Source organism: Epinephelus moara, chromosome 4, assembly GCF_006386435.1.
Source record: "Epinephelus moara isolate mb chromosome 4, YSFRI_EMoa_1.0, whole genome shotgun sequence".
Classification (NCBI taxonomy): domain Eukaryota; kingdom Metazoa; phylum Chordata; class Actinopteri; order Perciformes; family Serranidae; genus Epinephelus; species Epinephelus moara.
In genome coordinates this window covers 26,244,935-26,270,575 of record NC_065509.1, presented here as the reverse complement: position 1 = coordinate 26,270,575, position 25,641 = coordinate 26,244,935, and the positions used below count along the sequence as shown (strand labels likewise).

The 25,641-nt window shown below is 42.5% G+C and overlaps 2 protein-coding genes across 7 annotated transcripts in view; one reads left to right on the top strand and one right to left on the bottom strand.

Annotated features, from left to right (window-relative positions):
• The window catches only part of macrod1 (mono-ADP ribosylhydrolase 1), a 160,516-nt gene that overhangs the window by 26,650 nt on the left and 108,225 nt on the right, over positions 1 to 25,641 (top strand). The window lies entirely within an intron of this gene.
• flrt1b (fibronectin leucine rich transmembrane protein 1b) overlaps positions 5,723 to 25,641 on the bottom strand; it is a 43,069-nt gene continuing 23,150 nt past the window's right edge. For all 4 annotated transcript variants that reach the window (XM_050043206.1, XM_050043205.1, XM_050043208.1 and 1 more), the window contains exons 2-3: positions 13,018 to 14,093; positions 5,723 to 10,291 (exon numbers count right to left, since the gene is read on the bottom strand). In XM_050043206.1, the coding sequence (XP_049899163.1) occupies positions 8,078 to 10,276 (2,199 nt within the window). In that variant the 5' untranslated portion in view covers positions 10,277 to 10,291; positions 13,018 to 14,093 and the 3' untranslated portion in view covers positions 5,723 to 8,077. The remainder of the gene's footprint in view (positions 10,292 to 13,017; positions 14,094 to 25,641) is intronic.

Below are 25,641 nucleotides of genomic sequence, written 5' to 3'. Positions count from 1 at the left end.
TTATGTTTTGGATAAACAGCGAACACAGTACTTGTTAGTGGCTCACATTCAATGTTGGCTTTGGTCTTTTCACAGGATTTTTTTGACACAAAGAAAACTATAGAATACCATCTGTTTTATCTCTTAACAGTTTGTTGCCATCCAAGTCTTATAAGGTAGAGAAAGAGCAGTAGAATAATATTGCTCGTTAATTAGGAGTAAATTGATGGCTGTTATTCTATTATTTTTGTCAACTATTTGTCGATACTGTTTTATTTTTATGTATACATATTTCATCATTAAACTGTGCTGCCTTGAACCAGCAGCACATTATGTGTGCTGGACCTCTGGTATGATCACAATCCACTCTGTGGCATTTTCAACCAAGTAATGAATAATTTACTGTGCTCCTGGAATTCATTTATTTTTTGGCTGCGATGTGTCTGCCTCTGCTGAAGAAAGGCTGAGAGTCAGTACTCCAGAGAAATCACAAGTTGCCATAACTACAAGTGCTGAGGTCTCAGCGCGGTCCAGAGTGTAGTGCCCCGGAGAGGTGGGCAGTAAGCCGACCATGAGTGAAGGCTGAGAGCTCTGGAGGACCCCATCCAGCAGGAGCCCGGCGCCTGAAGCGCTCCTCCTCAGCCAGAGTTGTTTCTCTGCACAGTTTGCTCTCGTAGGCAGAAGATGAAACTGAATGCCTGATGGTTTATCATATGAAGAAAAGGAATCCATCAACTATTCACTTAATGTTACTCTAGGACAGCTAATGAGGCAAAGAATACTTGAGGTTATAAATGCTTTTAATTTTCTTTAATTTCAGATGCTCAGCAAGGTTACGAAAAAAATCCAGTGGTATACAGGCTCATAATTAAGCTAAATTAAAAGATTAAAAAGACTGGGAAATTGAATAGAGGACAATTGTGGTACAAGGGCAATTTGGTTATCTTTTTGTTCATGCTTTCAGCGTGTCTTTATGGCAGAAGTTTTTTTTCCTTCTCCCATCTCACTAGAGGCGTCTTGCAGTGGCACCAAAGTGGCTCTCCCTCTGATAGACAGCCTAATTCATACAGTTGGTGCTGTTATAATCCCCCGGAGGCTGTCTTAGTTTGTTCTCTGCCTTGTTTATTCCAGTGATGTCCTCTCCATCCATCGCTACAAAGGAACCCAGACCACCACAGCTTAATGTTTTGTTGTTGTTGGATCAGTTTATACCTCTGAGGTATTTCACTGGGTTCTTGCAGTGTGTGTGTGAAGAGAAACGTGTCGGCGTTTGTTATCCAGCTCCGTCGCGGTACACTGGGACCACCAGTCCCCAGTCACTCACACGTGTACAAGTTTATGTCCAACAATGATGACTTTTAGGGCTGATTTAAAATTCATATGTTTGTCCTGAGTTGGATTTGCAGCTGAGATGAGGATTTGTGTTAGAGGTTTCTTAATCCGTGAAATATTGTTTCAAGTGTAGCAGTGCTGCTTGTGCATGCATACGCATGTTTCAAATATGGACCTTTTGACTGCACATATGTGTGTTGACATTTTTATTACACCTATTTTTTGTGTGCTCCCATGTCTGTATATTGCACCTGTTTGTCTTTCTCCTGTGTGCCCTTGACTGTTGTGAGGAAAACACAAACTCATGATCAGTCCTGCAGTCCGTTCTGTTTGGTTTTCACCTTCAGTGAATGATACCTGAAACTTGTAGGAACATTTGCATCTGAAGAAAACACTGTGGCACGGAAATTATTCTGTTCTGCTGTGCATAGCTGGGGGAATGTGTATATATATGCATGCATACATACATTTCCCCAAATACATGCATTTATAGGAATACGTTGACCTTTTCCTAAAGAAGCGTATAATGCATGCAAACACTGGAAGCCACTTTATGGTGCGATGCAGCTTTACATCACTCTTAACAGCCCTGTGGCGAAGAAAACACTGAGCTCGGAGTTTAAAATGCAACTGACCATTTTATTGCACATCAGTGAGTTGAGCTCATTTGTTAAAGAAATAGGGGCAAAGTATTCAGAAATGCACTGAATTAAAGGAGCAGTGTGCAGAATTTAGGGGGATATGTTGGCAGAAATGGAATGTAATATCATAAGTATGTTTACTTTAGTGTATAATCACCTGAAAATAAGAACCGTTGTGTTTTTGCTACCTTATAATGAGCTGTTTATATCTACATAGGGAGCAGGTCCTCATCCACAGTGTCTGCCATGTTGCACTGCCATGTTTCTACAGTAGCCCAGAACAGACAAACCAAAAACTGGCTTTAGATAGGGCCATTAGCGCTTTCATGTTGGCTATTGTTGTTAGTAGGGCTGCCCCTGACTAAGGATTTTCCTTTTCGACCAATAGTGGTCATTTAGGGCCAATAGTCGACTAGTCGCCCGCTTGTTTACCACATTAATTTAATTATTAAATGATATATTTTGGGCGGGGCAACACAACAGTTTGAGTTGAAGGTGTGAGAAAGAATAGTATCAGTAACATTGTTAACACTGTGCTACATTACAGAGAAATACAAAACCGTACTAATGAACCTTCATTAATATAGGCCTATATTTTATCTACAAGTGCACGTCACACACTGAGCGAGCCGCCTGTTAATGACGCTGTGGGCTAATGGGCATGTAGCTACTTCCATGTTTCAGATGATACGTCATGTTTGTAGTCGACCAATGAAGATGAGTTTACATATCACCTTGGGTTCGTCCTTCACCTTCTCAAAATGATCCCACACTTTGGATTTCCTGCCCGACATGTTATTAACTAGCCTGTGGAATAACCGCAGGTACCAGCCCTGGAAATTAACATGACTCCTGTCTGACTGCTGAGCGTGGCCACTTCCTGTGTCTGTCCTTTCAAATTCAATTCCCACATGGTCCAGTCTTATAGGTTTTGATTTATTTTGAAAGGCGCAGCTCCTAATAGAGTTTCACATTTTTACTAAATGGCCAATGAAATCTTGCCGACTCATGATTCTGGTTGACTGAAGTTTGGTCGACTATTAGAGGGCAACCCTAGTTGTTAACAAGGGGCTCGTCGGAGAAACACTGATATTTGTAATTTGAAACTGCTTTAGTCAGTGTTTTTACCCATTTTAATCACCTGGTTCATTTGTTTTGGAGAGGAGGAGACCTCTGTGGATAATTTGGCTCCTGGTAAAAAACTCCCGAACAGTGAACACTGAAGGAATTCCAACCGGGAGAAGTTTCAGCCGGTTGGGATCTGCAATCTTCACCACTAGACATCACTAAATCCCCTTAAATCTTACAAACTGCCCCTTAAAAAATAGAGGCAAAGTATTCAGAAACACACTGAATTAAAAGTTGAGGCATTGAAACTGAAGAAAACACTGTTGTACTCGTATGGACTATCCATGTATGGCGTCTTTGATATCTCTAACATGTTTACTATTCCAGCAACACAATGGAGGCATATCTGAAAAATCCACTTTGATCCCATTTGTTGCAATGCAAGAGCAGGTTTCAGATTCAACAGATATGTGCTAGTATCTCTGAGTGTGTATCTTTTTGTTGGGTGTAATGTGAGTTAGAATAATTAAGCTGGAGGGCTTGATGCTAGATAATGGAATGGGGCAGTGAAAGGCCTCCATAATGACGGATGAGAACTCAGGGCATTGTCGTTAAGAGCAGAGACGTGGAGATACAGCTGCATCACATTTACAGAATGCCTTAGTGCACACACAGACGCATAATCATGAATTCTTTAGACAAACATTCATATTGAGTCGTTTTTCATCTCCAGACACAGACGCACTGCCCGTTGCTATCTGCATAAAGTACATTTCTTTGTGACACTCTCCTTCACAAACACCCAACACAAGCAGTAACTCTAAGATGGACACTTATACACTCCCCCGTTCGTTATATTGATCCGTGCTTACACAAGTATTAGCACTCACTTAGAATGAGAGGCATGTCTACAGGAGCACAGAGCACAAACACATCCACACAAGCGCACTCACTCACAGTTTCTCATGTTGCTCGGCGAAACATACAACACTCGCTGACACGCAAACTTCTCGGGATGAAAACACACGCGTGTGCTTTGGGCTGGCTGATTCCTCTCAATTGAATTGGAGCAGCTGATGTATTCATCCAGTGTGTGTGATTTAACGAGGTCCACTCTGTCTCGTCATAAATCATATTAATAATCTTGAGCTTCCCATTGATTTTTATTTTTTTAAGCCTTCCCAGTGCATTATTTGATATCTCCAGCCTGTGTTTCAGATTTAATGAACGCTCCACACTCTACACACACACACACACACACACACACTAAGACTCGTGAAACTACTTTTCCTTTTAGAAGTCTTTATTCATCTGTGTAGAAAAAAAGACGACAGACCAATAAATGGAATAGCGTTTTGCACCCATTTTTATGTTTATACATAAGAGCGTTTTCATTATCACATCTGAGGGTGACGTTTTTAAAGGAAAAAGGATTTCTGCACAGAATGAAAGGAAGCTTCAGTGCTCTTAGAAAAAAAGAAAAGAAAAGAAAAACAAAAACAAATGAAGCAAATGAAAACCTAAAAAAACCCACACCGGAGCTCGTCCAATATTACTGGAACACAGTAACACAGGTTGGAAAAGAGAAAGAGAGCTACTGAAAGTAAAGAATGGGTTTCAACACTTACAGGCTCTATATATATATATCACTCATCCCCATCCTCCCCTCTACTGCCTCACTCTTTATTTTTCCCCCTCTCTACCCTCTCCTCTTCCTCTTTTGATCTCTGGCTGTTTGTTAGCGTTTCCCTTTGAAGTTCCTCCTCCCTTAAAGTATATTAGTGGGGTCAGCGAGAGGCAGTCAGAAAGCAGGTGCTGCTTCCTTCTCCATGCCGTGTGTACATGTTTGTTTGCTGAACTGCACAGTGTAGCGGTCGGGCTGTGATCCCTGCTCACAGAACTGTGTCGACGCTGTACTGAGGCCTTTAGAACTGGACGACCTGAGTCAGCTAATTTCCTCACAGAGTGCATCAGATCAGGAAATTTCAGCTGTTTTAGAGTCATGTTTTGGACTTTTATTTTGTCTTAAGTTGAAAATACTCCAAATTCAAATGTCCTTTTGTGAGTCTGTATGATTAATATGCCGATTATCTTTTCAATTAATTGCTTAATCATTAGCGTCTATCACAACAATTTACTGCCTGGGGTGATGTCTTTAAATTGCTTGTTTCATCCAGCTGACGGTCCAGGACATAAAGATTTCAGTGTACTATCATATAAGACTAAGAAAAAGTCAATATTGGTAAGATTGAACAAGGAAATATTTAGCATTTTTCTTAGAAAATGACTTTTATGATTTATTATTTATCAGAATAGTTAAAGATTAATTTTCCCTCGACTGATTTAATACATGAATCTTTTTGTGGGAGCTCTCACGTTAATATCTCTGGTTGTATATGGCCATTTTGTTACAAATAAAAAAAAGCATAGCTACTTTTGGCAATATTGGAATTTCACATGTTTTTGCGTCAATGTGATAAAGTATTTATTATTTGTCAGGTGCTTAACTCACTGTATTACACAAAAGCAAACATTACTGCCTTGTAATTTGTTCGGTTGACACAGTTTGATTTGACTTTTAATTTTAATGTCACGATTCAATTTAACTTTTGATATAAAGTTTATTTTCAGCATGGAAGGCTACACCACATTTGGGCTATCAAACTGTGTCAACCGAACAAATTACAAGGCAGTAAGCCTTGTAATTTGTTCGGTTGACACAGTTTGATTTGACTTTTAATTTTAATGTCACGATTCAATTTAACTTTTGATATAAAGTTTATTTTCAGCATGGAAGGCTACACCACATTTGGGCTATCCAGTCTTGATTCGTAAAGATCAACAGATCGTTGGTTTTATATCCTGATAGCTGTCATTTACATTTTCAAATTTGTCTACTTCTTTTTTAAAAAGATGCTTTGATTTCAATAATTGAACCCAAAAGCTCATTTGAATCATTTTTTAATTCAGACTAGAATCATGACACTTCTCGTAATTTAATCTATGGACTGTTTCGTTCATAGAAATAGAAGAAGACTCTATTTCTATGGTTTCATTGCTGTTCTGTTGCAGCTTTGGTCCCTGTTAACATCCTGTCAGCTGCTGCATTAACAAACATTTCAACAGGAAATACACTTGAACCCATTTAGAATGTTTATTTTGTCGCACTTGAAACAGCCTATAATCAGTTTTCAATCAAGAAATCCCGAATACTACGTTCCAACACATAAATATCACACTATAAAATTACATGTATTATAATAGATGATTTGATCCATATCACCCACTCCTACTCTCTTGTATTTTTAACTTTAAATACCAATAAAGACTGTCACAACCACAACTTTTTTTTAAATTGAATTGAAGATAGATTGTTATGAGTGAATTTCAACAAAGAGTAATTAGACCAGAGCAGTTCCGACTTCCACTGAAAAATTATTAGCCGTTAAAACTTCTTTTCAATTAAGAAGGTTTAACCAGGCTCTAGAAGATAATGGGTTACTATTATAAGATGTATGATTAGGTTTCTTTCACTTCATTTGCAAAGGTAATTTAATAATGAGACCAGACCACAATAGAAATTGGGTACATGCTGTACTTTTTCTTAATTCTGAAAGGGAGATAGGAGTTCTCTTCAAGCCACTCATTTGTCCTGCAGTCTTGGCAATCATTTTACGTTTTTTTGATTCTTTCTGTATGATTGTCTTCCTTGTGATGTCCTACAGACATTTCCATGTGAAGTTATGATGAAGATAAATGATGCACAAGGTGGAAACTGTCCAAGAAATGTCATTCAGTGAGACTTTAACTTCCAAAACATCAGTCCTTGAGGAAAGAGCGCAGTCTGTTATCAGTCATGTATTTGCTGAGTGCAGTATGGATACACTGTGGGTTAAACTTGAGCCATTTTTTGGATGATGATGTCACATTATTCCAGCTGTCACCCCTCTTCGTCACCCCGCCCGCACCCTTCTCGATCCCCCATCTTCTTTTCCTTTTGTCTGCTTTTTTACCTCCTGCCACTGCATTTGTCACACGCCCTTTTTTTCCCACTTATCTCCCTTTTTTCTCTCATTTTCAGTCCTCGCTCTCTGCCTTAAGCCAACACACACCTCTCTCAGTGCCTCCCTTACCCAAAACAGCACCCCCCTCTCTCTCTCCTTGTCTTATTTTCCGTTCTATCCATCCATCCATCCATCCATCCATCTATCACCCCCCCTACCGACGCTCTCTCGCTCTGTCTTTCCCTCCCTCTCTCCCTCTCATTAGTCTCCCCATGCTGTGGTTTGTGTCTCCCGTCTCTGTCAGAACTGTTATCACTGCTGTCAGCTCCCTTGGCGAGAACAAAGTCGTCCTCTGCTCACGGCACCACAAAAGACACGAGAGAAATAAAAGGAAAGAGCCTCAGCCAAAAAAAAAAAGAGGCGGAAAGGAGGAAAAATTAAAAAGGAGGGGAGTAAACTAGAGGAAAAGGAGGGGGCTAGGAACACATCTTTTCATGTCAACCATGATGCATTGTCATCTGTGGGTTATAACAACCATTGATTTCTCCCTCTGTCATCCCTTTTATCTATACAGCACAGAGCTTACAGTTGGTAGGAAGATATGAGAGCTATCTCTATACACATCAAGTGCCTTTTCCTCGTATTATAAATATATCTCCTGCTAAATCAGCTAAGCCTAGTATATCAACCTCAAATAAGTTACTGTGTATTATTATGAGCTGAGAAGAACAGTAGGTTTGAAAGACACTGAGATATCCAAAAGAGAAAACGTAACCATTTATAACTATAAGTAGCGCTGAAAGAAGGACCTACTGTATAATGTAGTATACAGCAGTAGAGTATAGTAGGACTGTTACTTCTGTCACTCAATAGCAATGTCCAATCAAGATAGCTGAAACCAGTCTTTTCTACTTAGCAAACCAATCAGAATTGAACCAGCAGAGGCACAGAGGGTACTTTGGAAACCAAGGACAAAACAGCCACCGGCCGAGAGGTCGTCATCACAGAAATGGCGCCTGGCATTCGTGGCACAGGGAGTGCGTCCCTGTATCATCACGTGTAGGCATAATCTATGTCGGGGATGCCACCCTCTCTGTAGCCACGGTTGGTACCATAAGTAACGTGATGGTGGCTGGTTTGGCTGAGGATGGTGCCATTGAGGCTGCCGGTTCCGTGGCTGCTCCGGTAGGTCCCGTTAGCTTGGGAGGAAGAGGAAGAGGAGGGGAAAATGGTGTGGATGTAGGTGACATCCTCCAGCTTAGGCTGCAGGGGCTGATGGGCCATAGCTGTCATCTGAAACCCTGCAGGAGGGGCCCTGATCTCTAAGATGGAAGTGTCTTTCTTGGTGCCTGACTCTACATAGTCATCATAATGTTTCCCACCCCGGCCCCTGCTGTACGAGCCTGAGTCCCCGGACACGTAACCTGCTCTTTGTCCATACCAGCAGAAGATGCCAAAGATTAACAACAGGCTTACTAATGCTGTGGCACCCCCTATGATCCCGGCCAGTGGCAGGGCTGTTAGTTCTGAGTCCTGTCCCTCTTTATCTGACCCCTCCCCTCCTGCGCTGACCAGAGCCTCTCCAGTCTCTATCTGAGCGCAGGCTGGGGCAGAGTCTTTATTGTCCATGTCCATGCTGCCAATTCGAGATGAACCCATGCTGGAACCCCCAAAGGAGGACTCCTGTCGTAGTGGCAGCAGGCAGATGAGGTAATGGGAGCGTGGGGTGAGCTGGGTGAGGAGGTACTGCCTCCTCTCTCCAGGTACCAGAGTCTCTGTTATAGAACCAAGAGCTGCACTGCTGCCCAACCTCAGCCACGACAGGCGGAAGGAGGGTGTCGGCTGTGGGCACAGCCAACTCACCAGTACACTGTCCGAGGAGAGAGGTTTTACAGTCAGCTCCAGGGCCTCTCCAGATACCTGTCCCCCTTCACCGGGAGGCAGAGGCATAACAAGGCCCGGCCGCTTGGCTCGCAGGGTGAAGAGGGAACCTTGTGTGGGGACCAGTAGAGAGGAAGTGGTGGTGCTGCCATGGGGGACTGAAGCGACTGCTTGGCCCCCTCCAACACCATCGTCACCTCCTCTGTCTTTTTCAGCTGGGTTCATCCCCATTCCAGTACTGGGACCAGCAGGGGGGCCTTCACATTGCTCCATTAGGGAGGTTAGTTCTCTGAGGGCCTGGCCCCTTACGGGCTCAGGCGCCTGACAGGTCAGACCCCTGACTGTAACCCCTGCCCCACGGCTGTGCAGCCATGCATGGAGCCAGCGAAGGTTGCAGCCACAGTACCAGGGGTTTCCTCTCAGCAGTAGCAGCTCCAGGCTCTCGGTGTCCTTCAGAAGTCCTCTCGGGAGAGTGGTCAGATTGTTTCCCGACAGGTCCAGCCTCTGTAGCCGCCGCATCCCGTCCAGTGCCCCTCGTGGTATGTGAGTCATTCCGTTGTCTTGCAAATGGAGTCGCACGAGGTGAGCCGACGGCAGGTAGACTGGCGGAGACTGCAGGGCATTCCTCACCAGTGACAGCTCAGTCAGATTGGAGAGACGGGAAAAGGTGTCGTCTGCAATGCGTGTGTTGGCCAACAGGTTCCCATCCAGGACCAAGCGTCGCAAGGAGGAGAGCCCCCGAAAGGCATGTGTGGGGATGGTGCTGATTCTATTGTCGTCCAGACGCAACTCTTCCAAGGATGCTGGCAAGCCTGCAGGGATGCTTGAAAGGTGGTTCCGAGAGAGAAACAGCAGTCGAAGCCGTGGAGTCCCAGAAAAAGCTCGCTCCTGGATGCTAACTGTGGATATAGAGTTATCATCCAGGTGCAAACGTTCTAGTAATGGTAACTTGGCCAGAGCTGATCTCGGTAACGTTCGTATATTATTATCCTGCAAATGGAGCTCCCGTAACGAAGGCGGGAGGTGTATAGGGAATTCATCCAACTGGTTGGCATACAAGTAAATCACTCGTATGGAAGTGCTGCGTTCCAGTGAGGGAGGCAGGCCAGCGTTACTCAGCCGGTTGCTCTGCAAGTAAAGGATGGCAGCCATTAGGGGTAGTGGAGGAATTATGCTGAGGCCACGGTCGTTGCAGTAGACAAAACCCTCATCACAGCGGCACACTGAGGGACAAACAATGCCCTCATCTCCCTCGCCCGTCTCCATGGCGATTGCCGCTGCCGCCAGTTCCAGCACCTCAGCCAATAAGGTGAGGCACAGGAGGAGCAGAAAGAGCCAATCACGGAGCTCAGCAAGACTCTCAGCTGCCATGTTGGTGCACAGCTCCTAAATGAAACAGAGGAAATGGGAAATGGGATTAAAACAAGTACAAAGGCTATCAGTCACCAATTCTGAAATCAAAGTAACTCATTACATTGAAAGAGGAAGTAGAAAGAGCTGTCAGAAAAAAGCACAACCACAAAGTTAACCTTTTCTACTGCTTAACTTATGTGCTGTATTTTCAACCTGCTGATAAAAGTAAAGTTTTTCTTTTATCTAAAGTGGAGAAGATGTGGGGATTGAATAGGCAGACATACTTTATAGGGGCTGTCCAGTATTATATGGGTCAGAGCGACCAAGCAGAAGACAAATGGACATTTAGAGGCAGAGAGTGTGATGAAGGGTTGAGTGAGCGGGCGAGGGAGATTACAAGAATCGGAGAAAGCAAAAGGATGACAAAGATGGAGAAAATTGGACAGTGACAGTTGCAGGGAGGGAAAATAAGAGAGGAAAATTTTTTTATGGAGAGATTAACTGAAATGGAGTGACTGACATGAAACTAAAATGGAGGAGAGATCGGGGAGAGGGAAATCAGATTAATTGCACACAGTGCTGTTGATTGCTTTGAAGACACCAGATGTGGTAAACTTGTTGTGACTGCACTTTATCTGACCCTCAGATTAAATTATAAAGAGAATACATGTGGATGAAGAAACAGAGGAGCAGGATTTCACAGGTTTCTGACTGTATATTCACAAACACAGGGCATCTGTTTGAGGTCATGACCAAAACACACACAGAGAAAGGCACACACAAATAAGTAAACACACTGAGCACAAAGCATTCACATACAGAACAGAGTCTCGGTACAAGCTGACATGTATAATGCATGTTTTCTCTTGGTTGTTATTGTTCGTGAAATTTCTATAAATTATTCAGGAAAGCGGTCTTGAAATCCCCAGAAATGTTTTAGCGAGATGTTTTACAGAGAAGCATTTTTCTGCAACATTAATACGTTCCTCAGTCGATGTTTTATGACTTTTCTCCTAGCGAATCCCTGACACCGACATCAATAACATAAATTTACAATTCAGATAAAAATGATCTCCATGCACTCACATTCACGGCACACTATTTATAGAACATGAATAATATACAGTAGTGAAAGTTGTGGAAATTACATTGTGGTGTACTCTTGTTTGAATCCTTTCTTTTGGGTAGCCTGGGGCTGGAAAATGTGCCCTGACGTGAAATGCCTGACATGATTTGACAGCACATTTGATAAACAAATCCTCTAAAGGCAAGTGTTTTTTTTACCCCCTCCCCTTCTGTGCATGCATGTACATGTGTGTGTGTGTTCGTATGTGAACTCAGTGCTAGATGCAAAATTGCCCCTTGGCTGCAGTCAAAATCCATGCAAAGCAAACAAGAGATGGCAACAATAGAGGAGACGGAGGGAGGGAGGGAGGGAGGGATGGAGGCGAGGAGACAGATGGAGAGTTGGACAGTCAGTCAGCGGAGGAGAGGGGAAATGAGTTCCTGGCAGTGAAGACTCAAGTCAGTATTAGCTGAGTTTGCTGCAAAAAGAAGAATGGTCGGTGTTGTTTTTGCTGTAAGATAGGTGTAAAAAATAGCTGCATTTGTGTACCTGTTTATGCTTGTTTGTGCCTCCATAAGTGTGTGTGTGAAAGAGATCTGCATCAACAACAACCAGCTCCTGTCTCTGCTCGACACAGGCAGCATTTGATATCTAAGGGTGAAAAAGACTGTGTGTGCCGCGCAGTTCGGCATGGACCCAGACTTTATTTTTCTCTTTTCTTAATGGTATTTTTAGCTTAAATCTTGACGATTTCCAAGCATTCCCAGCATTTGAGAGACAGATAAAGTAAGGGGGAGAAACACATGCACACAAGAGGGAGTGTCAAGGTAGGAGCTGAGACCATATTGGGAATGCTCTATGAATATCAACTAGCATATGCTTCGGTGCCACACTATCCCCGCTTCCCTTTCAAAAATATCCTCTTGGCACAAATCTGTACGTGTGTTTTTGCCTACATGCCAAGGTCTCCTATCGACACGTCCTTAATGATCCTTAGATTTTCTGTCTTCCTCCCTGCCTCGCTGTCTCACTCTGTCCAACTGTCACTCTCCCTTATGGCGCTCTCCCCTCTGTACATCTTTATCTTTCACGCCGTCTCCCTCTCCCATCAGCCCACCACCACCACCACCTCCTCCCCTTCATAATCTTTCATTATATCCACTCTCAGGTTTGTTTACAGAAGTGTCCGTGCAGTCGCCCTCCTCCGCTCCTCCCCTGTCTCTTTTTCTCTTTCTAATCCTCTTTTATCGTTTCCTCTCCAGTCGTCTGTTGATTCCTACACACCGAGATTGGATCAATCAGCTCTGGTTCAGTCCTCCAGCCCAGACCTCCTCTCTCCCTCTCCCTCATGGCGACTTAGTTTCTCTTTTTCATTTAGATGCAGTAGACCCCCCACCTCTTATTTTTCCCCACCTTCTCTTTCTCACTCCCTCTAGGCCTCAGCTTTCTCGCCTCCGCATTCGCCTTCCTCTCCCTTTGCGACGCCCCCCCCCCCCCCCTAACATTTCAATCATGTTCTGAAATAAAAGCCTTTGTGTGAGCACAGAGCCCGTGTGTTTGTTTTTTTCCTATCATGTAGCTGAAAGGAAGATATAAGTGTGCTGTTCCTCATTGCGGTGAATGCAGGAAGAAAGTGTGAGTGTGTGTAAAAGGTCTGATCGACCCAGGGTGTGATTGCAGAGGGCTTGCTAACCTGCTCAGTCTCTGTGCCTTTCACGTCCGCCGCAGCTTTGTTTTTCCTGTATCAAGGATTTGTAGAGAAGAGTGTTAGTGTGTCTGTGTGTGTGTGATTGAGGATGTATCTGTGGATCTCTGTGTGTTAGCGCAGTTTCCCAGTCTTCTTTGAATCGTTCACAAGTGTAGCCTCGCTCCTCGGGGCCGTTGAATCTTCCTCAGCTTGGGTGAATGATGATAGGGATGATGATAGCCTGTACTCCAGGGCTCCGCGAGTAGCAACACCAGCATGGCTCAAAGCCGCCTCGGCACCCACATTTGTGTGTTGTGTGTGTGTGTCCTACTGCCAAGCTCTCTTTCTCTCTGGGGTAAGGGGCTTTTAGGCCTGCCAACTCAAGTCATCTTCAACGAGTGTCCAGAGGCCTAATTCTGAAACCACCGCTCCACACCCAAACGCTACAGTTGGGCAGACAGTCAGAAGATGGTTGACGGCTCAAGGGTCCTTCTTCGAAGTCAAAAGCAATCCTGGATACTCATGCAAGCACTGGGTCATGCAGAAATAGTACAGTGCTGTGCTACGCTTGCTTTCAATAACCAGGTAGTGGATTTAATTAATGAGCAACAAGGAGAGAATAAGTGGGATTTCCGCAGCTCAGAAAAATCCAGCAAAGAGTCCTTACGGTTATTAGCTGTATTATAACAATTATTACAACATAGATTTCACAGTTCAGTGATGGTAATGAGTACGTTTGAGGCTGTGATGGACAGGTTGGCCTGGTGCAAAATACAGGCTGTAAGAGTCCAGAGGTTTCTTTCTTCCTCCCTCTCACTTTCTGCCTCACTCTCCTCTGTTAAATTTTTGATCACTTCCTTTTCAGTTCACACAGATGATCTTCAGAGGCAGCAAAGCACGCTGGCCGTGTGTACTGTACGTAGTACGCTCTGAGCGGCGCTGTGATGGCCAGTCACGTGGCTCAGTGTGAAAAGTTCCTCCACAGGTTAGCAGAAATGCACCGCCATCTAGTATCCCCCAAGGTAGATGTCACTGGTGTTTGCTTCAGCAGGACAGCTGGCTGAGTGTTAGAGAGCACCACCCTGAGAGGAGACAGCAGACAAGTACAGTATTAGACTTCTCATTCAGAGATGAATTAGAGTAACAAGGTATCTGAAATGTAGAAAGAGGAAAATCCTTCTTAAACCACGCACAATGGGCTGTTTTTAACACAAAAGAAATGAGTGCATAACAAGAGCCTGCCAGTTTTAAGCTCTTTAACTACCTTTTATTATTAAGTCAGTCCAAATCTTAGGGATTCAATTGCAAGAAATATATAATACAATATTGCCTAAATAAGGGTGCGAACTTAAGGGGAGCTGGAGGTGCTCAGCTCCTCTTAATAACACATGAGCTCCAGGGGTGTATTCCTGCCGAAGCGCACCAGAACGTCGCTCTGCTACTTTTTTTCTCCAAGTGAGGAAATAGAATATTCACATAATTCGCATAATCCGGTTTAAATTCATGTAAATGTTTTTAAGTGCTTGATCCAATCATCACTAAAGCATTATCCATTAAAAACAAATGGAACGGGTGAAGTTGTCATATTAACTTTTAAGGTGTGGTGACTGATTCACGACGTCAAGTCCATGCTTTGAGTGACATGCAAGAAAATATTCCACCTTTAAACTTGCTTGTAGCTGCTGGTGGTAGCCTTTGAGCAGCCTGGTGAATTGATTGTAAAAAAAGTAAGGCAGCAAAACATCCTTTCATTTTATATTTAGTTGTCTGGTGTATGTGAACTGGCTACTGCAGGAACAGTGGTTACATAACCTTCGAAACCAGCCACAGCTTCACACAGGTGTTCTCTGGTACTTAAACAAACAGCACTACACCCCTGACGAGCTCCCCGGAAAATATGATTTGTAAAACTCTCTAAAATATTGGCAATATGCTATTTTTGCAATGCATTTTGATTTTTATGTATCTTCATCATCATGGATCATATGTAAAAATCAGGCTGTTATAGATGCATGATTCATGGATGAGGGTGAGTCATTACTAATTCACTTTAATAAAGATACCAGCATGCATGCTATATACCCGTGTGGAGGTTTGATGTGGTCATTAACTGAGTATTTTATGTCAGATGTGTTGACAAAAAGCAAGTGAGCCTACATGCTCGCAGCTATGAATGTGTCTGTGCAACAGTAGTCACAGTCAGTCCACTCTTTGAGCCACAGCTCCCTCAGAAAGCCATGAAATAGTCTGCACAGTTAAGTTATCTCACATATTTGTCATGCAACTTGTACACTTCAACTTGTGTACTTTATTAGGAAATTATTCAAATATTGGCACAGCGGCTTATGTGTATTTTCCGTCTTTATGGCTAAAATAAATAAAAGTTAAGGTGCTTTTACAGGACTGCATAAATGAAATGCTTTCCTGTCTTTTTTTTTTATAACAGCTGTCTTTAAGTGACGCCAAGATGTACTTTTGAATTTCAACGTTGGCACAATATGGAATACTAAAAGCTATGGACAAAATAATTATCCCCATCAGAACGGTTATACCTTTTAAAATTAAGTACCTCGTGAAAATACTTCCTGAAGGTCAACCCTGCATATGCGCAACACTAAGCTCCCAACGGACACAAACCTCCCATTAAGGTAACTCCATGTTTTATTTCTGTTTTTTTTTTTTTTCTTCACACAAAGCTTTTGAGCTTTCATTAACCACCACGCGTTAAGTGCCTGTATCTCGCGTGCAGAATCAAACCCCCAAGTGTACACTGGCTTTAGAAATATAAGGTTTTCATCAGGCATACTGAGTGTACAGAGACAGATTCATCAAGGCCATTAACTGCTCCGCTGCTCACATTCGCCTGTTCACTTCATCCCAGAGTAAGTAGACTACATAGCCAACTGGGAAATTATCATGCAGTTTGCTTAAACACAAATAGAGACAAATAAAGCCGTCCTCATTTTCATTTTCAAAGGACACATGCTGCAGCTGTGAAGAAGTTGGTCAACAGCCTCATGTCTGCGCGTGTATGTATCCTTGAAGGGTATTTAGAATCATCCCTAATGGTGCGCCATACATCTTGAACTCAGGGTGACTGTGTGTGTGTTTCAATTTTAGATTTGGTGTTTTAACTGGTTCCACAAATGGAAAGGAATGTGTTTAATTGGGTGTGCAGTTTAGTGGGGTAGTTATGTGGTCGGAGTGGGATGAAGTTGGGCAGTGTGTGGTGAGATAAATTGTCCTTTTTATAAAACAGCTCCCAGACTGATATCCAGTTTGTGGCATAGTAAACTGATTTATATGTGCAGAGTGCGGCTAACATGCGTAATGAAAACAGCTCAAGACGGCAGAGAATGCTAAATAGACATTGTTTGCAAAATGCATCGACTTTGTGATTGGCATTTAAGGAGAAATGAGATAATGGTCGGTTCAAGGGCAGGCTGGATGTATACACAGCTTTATGTTTGGTGCTGTATGAGAGTTATAAAATGCTATACCCTCTTTATTCCATTCCTTTTGTAATTCATTGATTGATGTCTAATGCTTCAAAATAATTAAATCCTCTCATGTTAGTATTTTGGAGGGCAAAGCTTTTAAGTAGCTCCGAAGTCAAACCATAATTCAAATGAAGACTTTTAATTGGATGTCATCAGTCATGTATTAAAAGCAGATGTCACCTTTAATGACAGTAACTGTCGTTTTAAAACAAGTCCCCTTAATTGGTGGCAGTGTCTGGTCCAAAACTACCCTTACACTCTGCACTAATCTTTGCCTACCGCAGGCAAAATGTCTGCCTGTGCCGGACAAGATGTGAATATTGAACATCAGCAGCATTTCCACAGCTCACTGCCATTGCCCATTAGACATCAATATGTGAGGCTCTATCTGTATAATGTCGAAACTGTCCTTAAAACTTTTTGTGATGGATTTTCAGAAGCCTAGCTGCGGGGAGTGTGTTGGGGAAGAGGAGAGGGAGGAAATGGGGAGCATTAGGGAGCATGGATCAGAGCAGGGAGTTAAGAGAGAAGAGAGAGTCATTTAGCAGAGAGGAGGATCTGAAAACAACATTCATCAGAGTGTTGAGGAAGGTTAGAGGAAAGTGTACAAAGTCACTGACTTCTGTTTGTCATAATGTTTCAATAAATTGTTGAAGCAACAGAATCACTTTTCAAATGAAATATGTCCCTTATTAATTGCCACATTAGCGCCACACAACATTTATGCAACACCTGAATATACCGGTTAACCTCCAAGAAAGAGATTACATAAAACCTGTTAGAGGTGAATAGATGCACCTTGACATGGAACCAGCTGCATTTAACTGGATCACAAAGGAGCTTTGAGTGCTCATTGAGTTTATCTCCTCTTTCATATACTTTCCCTGCCTTTGATGTTAATAAGTGCAGATTTTTTAAGGGCATGCTCATTAGGAATCTATAAAAACTGACATAGCCGAGTGTCCTAGCAGTGGCAACCTCTTTCACTTTCAAATTCAGACAGCATAGAAAACTCTTGACTTCTAATCTGGGTGGTAAAGGTAGGTCAATGTGAGGTCAACAACTGTGCAATACAAAGTTCCATTTTGTCTTGAATAACAAGCTATACAGTTGAAAAGTGAAGATGTTGATTAACTGGACCCTATTTAAACGCTCTATAGCGCTTGGTCTTAAGTGCACGGTGCAGGTGCATTTAGTGTTTGTCCAGCTCGTTTTGCAAGTTTAACGGTGCATAATGTTGCTGCAAAGTAAGGCGCAAGGGGCAGAGGAGTTGTATTTATTCCCTTCGTTAGTCATAGGTGGGTTTTGGGCGTGATATGAATTCAACTAATCAGAGGGTCATCTCATCATTACCTTTAAAAGCCAGGTGCACCTGCGCCTGGCGCATTGCTATATACATAACAGATTTGGTAAACTGGGCAAGCGAGCAGTTTTCTGCAGTAAGAGGAAGCGGCATCCTCTAGGGCTGAAACATGAAGCCAAAATGTAAGTTCCAGTTCCTTGAATGGACACTTGAGGCTGGCTTCAGAAGCCTGTCAATCCCCACAGACCCCCCCCATGTTAAAATGCCCAACTTTACAAAAGAAAAAACATGTTTACAGCCTGGTGCAAAAAACGGACGGTTTTGGTCTCTAATACTAATTTCCCCCTTTATGACAACTGTACGGAGGATGTATTTTTATATAACTCACCTGTTTACATTTTATTAAGCCTTAAAGTTAAGCATAATAAAGGCAGGATGCTTTGAGTGACAGGCTGTCTGTTGATAGTGTCCAGATCCACTCCATACTCCTCCACAGCACCAGCTTTTCACCCTAATACAGTCACTTCTGGCACCAAAACAAAACACTGATGGCCAAAATGCTAAACTCGAGGCTTCAAAACCAATGGGTGATGTCACAGTAGCTACGTCCATTATTTTACAGTCTATGAGTAAGAGCGGTTATGTCACTGCAGCAAATATCATGTGACATTTCAGCAGCAAAACTAAAAACTGTTGTTATAAACTTGACAGAGGAAACAGAAATAAACGTTCAGCTTCTGAAATAATCAATAAAGTTACGCTGCTCCTTGTGCTTAAACGTGCAGTGCCTCTTGTATAGTGTGGGGTCAGACGACAGCTCTGCTCTCTGCTATGCTCACATTGAAGAGAGTGTAATTAATTTTTTCCTCATTAATGATGTATTATTTCACCCACCTTCAACCCTAGTGTGTGTGTAACAAGCAGAATGTATGCACGTTGTGTGAACTTGCCTTTAGGCGCATCTTACTCTCTGAATAAATCGCCCTTTAAATAAAAAAAATTAATGTGCTATTGGATTTAGATCAGATTTTGGTGCTTGGTGCTACCGCCTCTGCTGCCTCACAGTAGCAACATGCCAACAGTGAGCCTGACCACACCTCATTTTAAGACCTACACGCTCATGGGTGCGCAGATGGGTGCGAGTACATTTGCTACTTACACAACATGGGTGCTGGCTGTGAAAATGACAACTGTGCTGGTCTGAATGTTTATTTAGAATAAGAACAAAAGCTTAGAATATACTAGATCTGAAATGTGGGGTTGGTAAATCAATTAGTAAAATGAGAACTGATACTCATTTAGCAGTTTGAGTCACTGTTTTTAACCAGAATGTCAAATATTAACTGGTTCCAGCTTCTAGAATATTAATAGCTGCTTGGTCTTCTGTGATATCATTTTGAATACTGTTGTGTTTTGGACAAAACAAGCAATTTAAATGTTAAATTTACAAAACTGTGGTGGGCATTTTTCAATGTTTTCATTAGATTATTTAATGGAATAAGATTAATTAATCAGTGGTGGAAATACTAATGAGTTGCAGCCCTTGCACAGACATAATTGAGTATCTTTTCTCAAAAAATAGTGCAGATTGTCAGAATGTATTTCTTGTATTTGTCCGAAAATAACCTGTCAGGTGTTTCAGCCAACAGGTGCTCAGGTCACAGTCCATTTACTTTCTTCCCGGATGTTTTAAATTTCTTTTATTAATGTCCTGTATCCTTCCAGAGTAAAGCCACAGTCAAATGAGTAACTGCTCTCTGGCAACATAAGGACATCAAGACAAAATGTAATTTAGTAACGCTGGCAAATGATCTACAGCGATGTAAAACAGTAAGCGGATGCAGAAAAGGAGCAAATACTTGAATCATCATAGAGATGTTCAGTAATAAAGTGTAAAGTCCAATTTTCCTGTGAATAGTTCACACTGTATAACACTTATTTTTTCTTCCTGCATGTTATTTCTTTATTTTACTTCTCCTTTTTCAGAAGCAGTAATAAAGAGTTAAAGAGAGCAGTTCCCACACTTTGGGCAGGTGACCCATTTAGTGTTGAGGTCAAAAACATTCCTGAGTGACTCTTCACTGTGCGTCTTTTCTGTTGTACTTGTTTTTTTTTCCCCCCTGCATAACAGAGAGCAGAGGGAACGTCTCATTCCTCAGGGGGACAGAAATCACTCTGCTCTTGTGAGCCAGTCAATGACAACTGTGTAGCCGACAGGCACGCTGCAGTATGTGACTTTCACTGTGGCTTCTGTGCAGTCCAAACGCTCTCGCTGTTTTGTTTTCCTCTTTGCTTTGTGCTTTAACGATCAGATATTAGGATCTTTTTCGTTGCTTTGTGGGGCAGTGGAGAAGGCTGGTGATAACAGCCGAATAAACCGAGAACAAATATAGAGAAATGTGCGAGAAGAAACATATAAAGATGACGCATATGAGCTCAAGGCTACAGGAAGCTCCAGCTCTGACATGTGTCGGGCATTTTTCATACAAAACATCTGCTAGAGGAAAGTGTACAGATGTGTAAAGATGTGCTATGAGCGATTCATGTTCTTACAGATTTACAGATGGAGGTAACATATGCACAGAAACATGACCAGAGCAGTTATATGTGCATTGTTGGAGGTCAACTTGTATGTTTTACAGAAGGAGGTGACATATACAGGTGTGTTTACCTGCATATGTCTTTGACATTGGGTACAGGAGCGGATGAGACTACGAACAAAGAGTGCACACTTGGGTGCTTTGCTGGTTTCATCAAAAATTACCAGGAAAAATTAAATCTTTTGTTTCCCCAAATTCTCCTCCAGATGACCTCCTCACGTGCATTATCGCAAATTTGAAACACTGCAGTGGGTGGCAGTGGGAAATTGACAATATCAAATCTCCATTCCCATCCACCCTTTGCTCCATCAGGCTGTTCAGAATAATTCGGAAAATGGAAAGCAAAGAAAAGTGACAGCTGTGATACTTGGCAGCGTGCTCGCTCAGTGCACTGTAGGGAGCAAGGAGATAGGAAGTGAGGGAGTAGGAGCTAGGGATTAATAGTTACGGGGCTGGGGACCAAAGTCTGAGCACTTTGTAATCATGTGGCTGCCTAACCCCAGTGTTAGCGAGGTTGATGAGCATGCGTCCCTGCTGACACACACTCTCTCTACATCCACTCTGCTGAATATTAATATGGAGGAGAGAATTCCTCTGAGCCCCATTGTCAGACGGCCCTATTGTTCTCTGCTGGCCTCTGCCTCGGCGCGTGTGTACGTGTGTGTTTAGTGTTAATGCGTAAGCCGGTGTCTACATTGTGTGCTTATGCATATTATGCCCATGTCTCCATCGCGTGTTTGTGTGTGTCGGCTGCAGCAGAGCAGCAGTTAAAGCGGCAGTCAGGGAGATGAGGGGTGTGTTCGTGGCCCGCCATGGCCCATAAAGACAACTGGCCTGAGAACACTTGGACCAGCCATCAGGGCCCAACATTGGCAATTATTTCACCTAGAGGCACTATCTGTAAAATGAACACTCTCATTAAAAAGGCCGTGTGCGTGCACGCGCTTATACATGCAAATGTGTGTGCGTGTGTGCAGACGCACGCCCGCAAGTCAATTTCGAGGCAGGGCAAATATATGGCAGCACAAATGCTTGTCTTTCAATCAAAGTGTAATGTGTTGTTTATGATGTTTGACTGTGGATGTGTGCTCGTGTATTTACACATTTCTTTGTGTTTGTGAGCACATCTGTGAGCGCGCGTGTGTGTGTTCATGAACGTGTGTGTGTATGTATCTGTATGGATTTATGTGTGTGTGTGACTGTTTAACTACCCCGCACACGTAACCTCCCCATCTCTGCCTCCCTGTTTCTCATTTACTGAGCGAGCGCCAGAGAGAAGGAGTGTGGGGGAAACGAGAAAACAAGTGATAGGGGTGGAAGGAGAAGGAGAGGAAGGGAGAAAGAGAGATGGTGATATAGAGGCGGAGTGGGAAGGAGGAGGGTGGAGGTTTATACAGGAAAAATGAAGTGAGGCTGGAGTAAAGGGAGAGAGGAAGGAGACGGGGGGACGGCAGAGAAGAGGGGGAGATAGAGAAGCAGAGGCAGGAAGACGGGGGGGAAAGAGAAAGAGGCGGAGGAGGAGGCAGCAGATTTATGAAGCCATTGGAATGTAATTTGGAGGCAGAAATTACTGTCAGCCTGAGCAAGGTTTAAAGTCAGTGAAGCCTGAATCCAGGGCCTGCCTCTCTGTGTGTGTTTGTGTGTGTGTGTGTGTGTGTGGCAAGTATCACAGACAAATGGATAGCAAATGTGATGCAGAATAATACCACAGAAGCTCTGCAGTTACTTGTCATACACACTGATCGCCATATGTGTGTGTATATGTCCATGGACTTTTTTTTCCTACTACTCCTCCATGCATGAGTGACGTGACTACACGGCATCGGAACATAACCCTCGCATTCATATTTAACAGCTCATATTTCATCTATGCTTGAAGACACAGATACACACACACACACACTTGCGCACACACACATACACACACACACAGAAGCAGGCACTGAATTCTTGTCAGGCTGTGAAGGCCGTGACTCTGGCAGACTCAGTCGAGGGTGTCGGCGTGGACAGAGCGAAGGCTGGAGGGAGCAGAGCGGGAGAGGGAAAAGAGAGGGAGAGGGAGAGAGTGTCAAGGATAGACAGAGAGAAAGGTAGAGGTGGGAAATGAAAAAGAGAGAGGGAGAGACTCGGAGAGAGGGGCTAAAAAGAAGAGTGAGAGGGATGTGACTGGCTTTCTAACGCGGCAATACACAGCTTCCATTTAGCATGAGAGGGAGGGGCAGCGACGGAGAGAGATGAAGGATGCAACAGACAGGGATAATCAGCAGAGATCTGAAGGGAGGCACTCGGCTGTAACACCCCCCTGGCGTGTGTTGGCTTTATTTTTGCCGCTAATTTCTACTCGGACTCCTCATCAATTAGCTGCACTGGGCAAACGATAAAAAGGACAAAGCTGGTTTTTAAGAAAAGACCAAAACCAACAATGTGTTACTCCATCTCGCCAATACTTTGTGACCTCTCTAACCTCTCTGTGACTCTCAGCTCCAAGCCTATTTGTTTTTGATTACTTCCTAAAAAAGCCTGCCGTAGTTTTTAGCAAACATCGATCAAACGGGCATGAGTAGTGCATTTGTTTGGGACTATTCTCAGACGTGGATTAATACAGATTTGGTGTACTAGAGCAGCAGCAGGACGGTGTAAGTGGTGCCACTGACTTAAAATAAACCAGTGTTTATGTTCATTGTAATGAGAAAGAGAGTGGCTTATTTTTGGTTATTAGTAATTTTTTGACAACAATGTAGCTCATAAAATTTTTGACAACATCTAGCTCGTGTTCCCACCGAGGCTGAATGCACTTTTTCAATCATTGTAGACGTAAGTGCCTGTAAAATGAATATGTCAAGGTCTGCAACACACAGGAATGTGGCTCTTACGTGTTGACAACAAAAATATTGTCATCTTTATCCTTCGATGATGATTTCTACCTATTTCTGCTCCTAACTGAGTAGGGTTGGATATCGTTTGGGTGTGATCCGATACCAGTGCTAAAAAGGTGCCTGAACTTAAAGCACAAAATGACGTTTGGCGACATTAAAGAATGGCTTTTTTATTGCAAAGGCATATTTGAAGGTGAAATAGAACAACATATTGACTCTTAACAGTTTAAGTACACCATCCATTATTAACAACTGGGACAAATCATGTCTTATAAAAACAAACAACAATAAAAAACATAACATATCAAGACACTAATTCTGTTTCTGGGGTGAAACATTATTTTTGAGGGATTTATATACTTTACATAAATATGATTTATAAATAATTTTGATCTGCTTTCATTTTTTTAACCTCTAAACTTGTCCCATGCCAGAAAACAGCCTTGTCCCAGACAGAAATTTAGAATTTAAAACAATTAAAAAATGTGTTAAAAGCCTTCAAAATCCAAAAGTAACAGTATGTACTGACAACATCAGTGTAAAAATGTAATGCTATAATCATCTTTGTTTTAAAATATATTTTATTTGTGAAAATATTGGCCCTTTAAAGATGCGTCCCACAGTTTTGATAACTCTGTCAGATTTCTTCATAAACATAATTTAATCAGGCATAAATGGGGTTAGCTTTATCAAGACTCCTTTCTCACTTCCTGGTCTCCAAAAAGGTGGGAATGCTGCTCGAGTACTGATAAGCTTTCTACCTTTTTTAATAAAGTCTTGAAATATTATTGCTATTGGGTGTATCTCAACTAAAACAGGTCAAGTCCGTAGTCACTAAATCAAAACTAAAAAAGAGTCATGCTTTAAAAATCAGTATTTTGATTAGCATTAACAGAACTTTTACTAACTAAATATACAGTAATGGCTCCTCATATGGCCGCATTTAAATTAATAAATATATAAATTTTTGTCAACTCCATGAGACATCAACTCTGTCCGATCTTTCCTCTGACATCCATCATGTTTGCTATTGAGGAAAAAATTAAATTACAAAGAGGTTGGCCCATTGAAAGGTTCAATTGCCAAGACTCTGATCTTTTTTAAATTATGGATACATACAACAAACTATGAACTAATTTAAATAAATGATAAAACATAACCCAACTACACAGTTACAGCACTAATAACAGTGAAATACATTTTAAGTTAGGATCAATAATTATCTCTCTAACTCAACAGAGCCAAACATTTCTGCATTTTCTGTTTAGGAGCAGCTGAGCTTGTCACTATAATGAGAAAAGCTGGTCCACCTTAACATTCCACCTTAAATGAGGCTGGTCAGGGTCCAGTGGGAGGCTAACTTTGCTCATTAACTTCAGGGCTAACCGGCTTCACTTTAATCAGCGGGTGACAAGCAGGACACGGGAAGTTGGCTCGGGTCTTGAGGAGTTGTAGCATTTTCAGCGACAAATAGCCTAAACTGTTCACACGCTGCACTGTCTAACTTCATGCTCTCTGTGCCGCAGCCTCGCAAGTGCTTCCTCTGCAGATAGTTCTGAAAGTCCATGAATGGCTGTATGCAACGCAATGGCGGCTGTTCCTGATAATCTGACTGGATGAAACGTGGACGCTCACACAGCTAAACTGATGTGCTTGGTACATCATTCAGATATGGAGCAGAAAATTATATATATAAAAAAACATGCCCAGCAGGCCCGACAACAGCCCTCTAGTAAGTTGAGCGATATTCCGGCCCTGACTGCAGAAATGGTACAAATATATTTAGAGAGATGTAAGTGCACTCCTTTAACACAGCGGTAAAGTAGCTGATGTACTAATGTTCTTATCGCTTTTATCCCATATTTGATCCATTTGATGTGACAAAAGTGTGTTTTTTCTAGGTTGTACTGTAGTACTGTAAAACGTAATCCACAGTGAAATGTTCTTTCCTTTTTTTTTGCCATTTAAAGCTAAGCACTGTATGACTGCAGGAACGTGAGGCAGTGCTCTACCAGTTATTTTTGTTGTTGTTGTGGTTGTACACATGGAGAGGGACAAAAATGTCACAGTGCTGATAAATGTCAAGACAAATGTGTTGAACAGAGTCAATAACGTTTTTGTATTATCAGTTCATGAGGCAGATCTGGGCCTGGGCGGCTCCAGCACCACCAGCCTCCACCAGCAGCTGTTCCCTTAAAATGGAAACCTCTCTCTCAAACACATATGCAGAGTTCTCCACATCTTTGCTACACTTGCAGAAATAAACACCCTCACAGCCTCACACACATACACACACACACGAACACACACTTTGTTGCTCTTTTGACCCGTGAACTTACTCTGACTTTCTC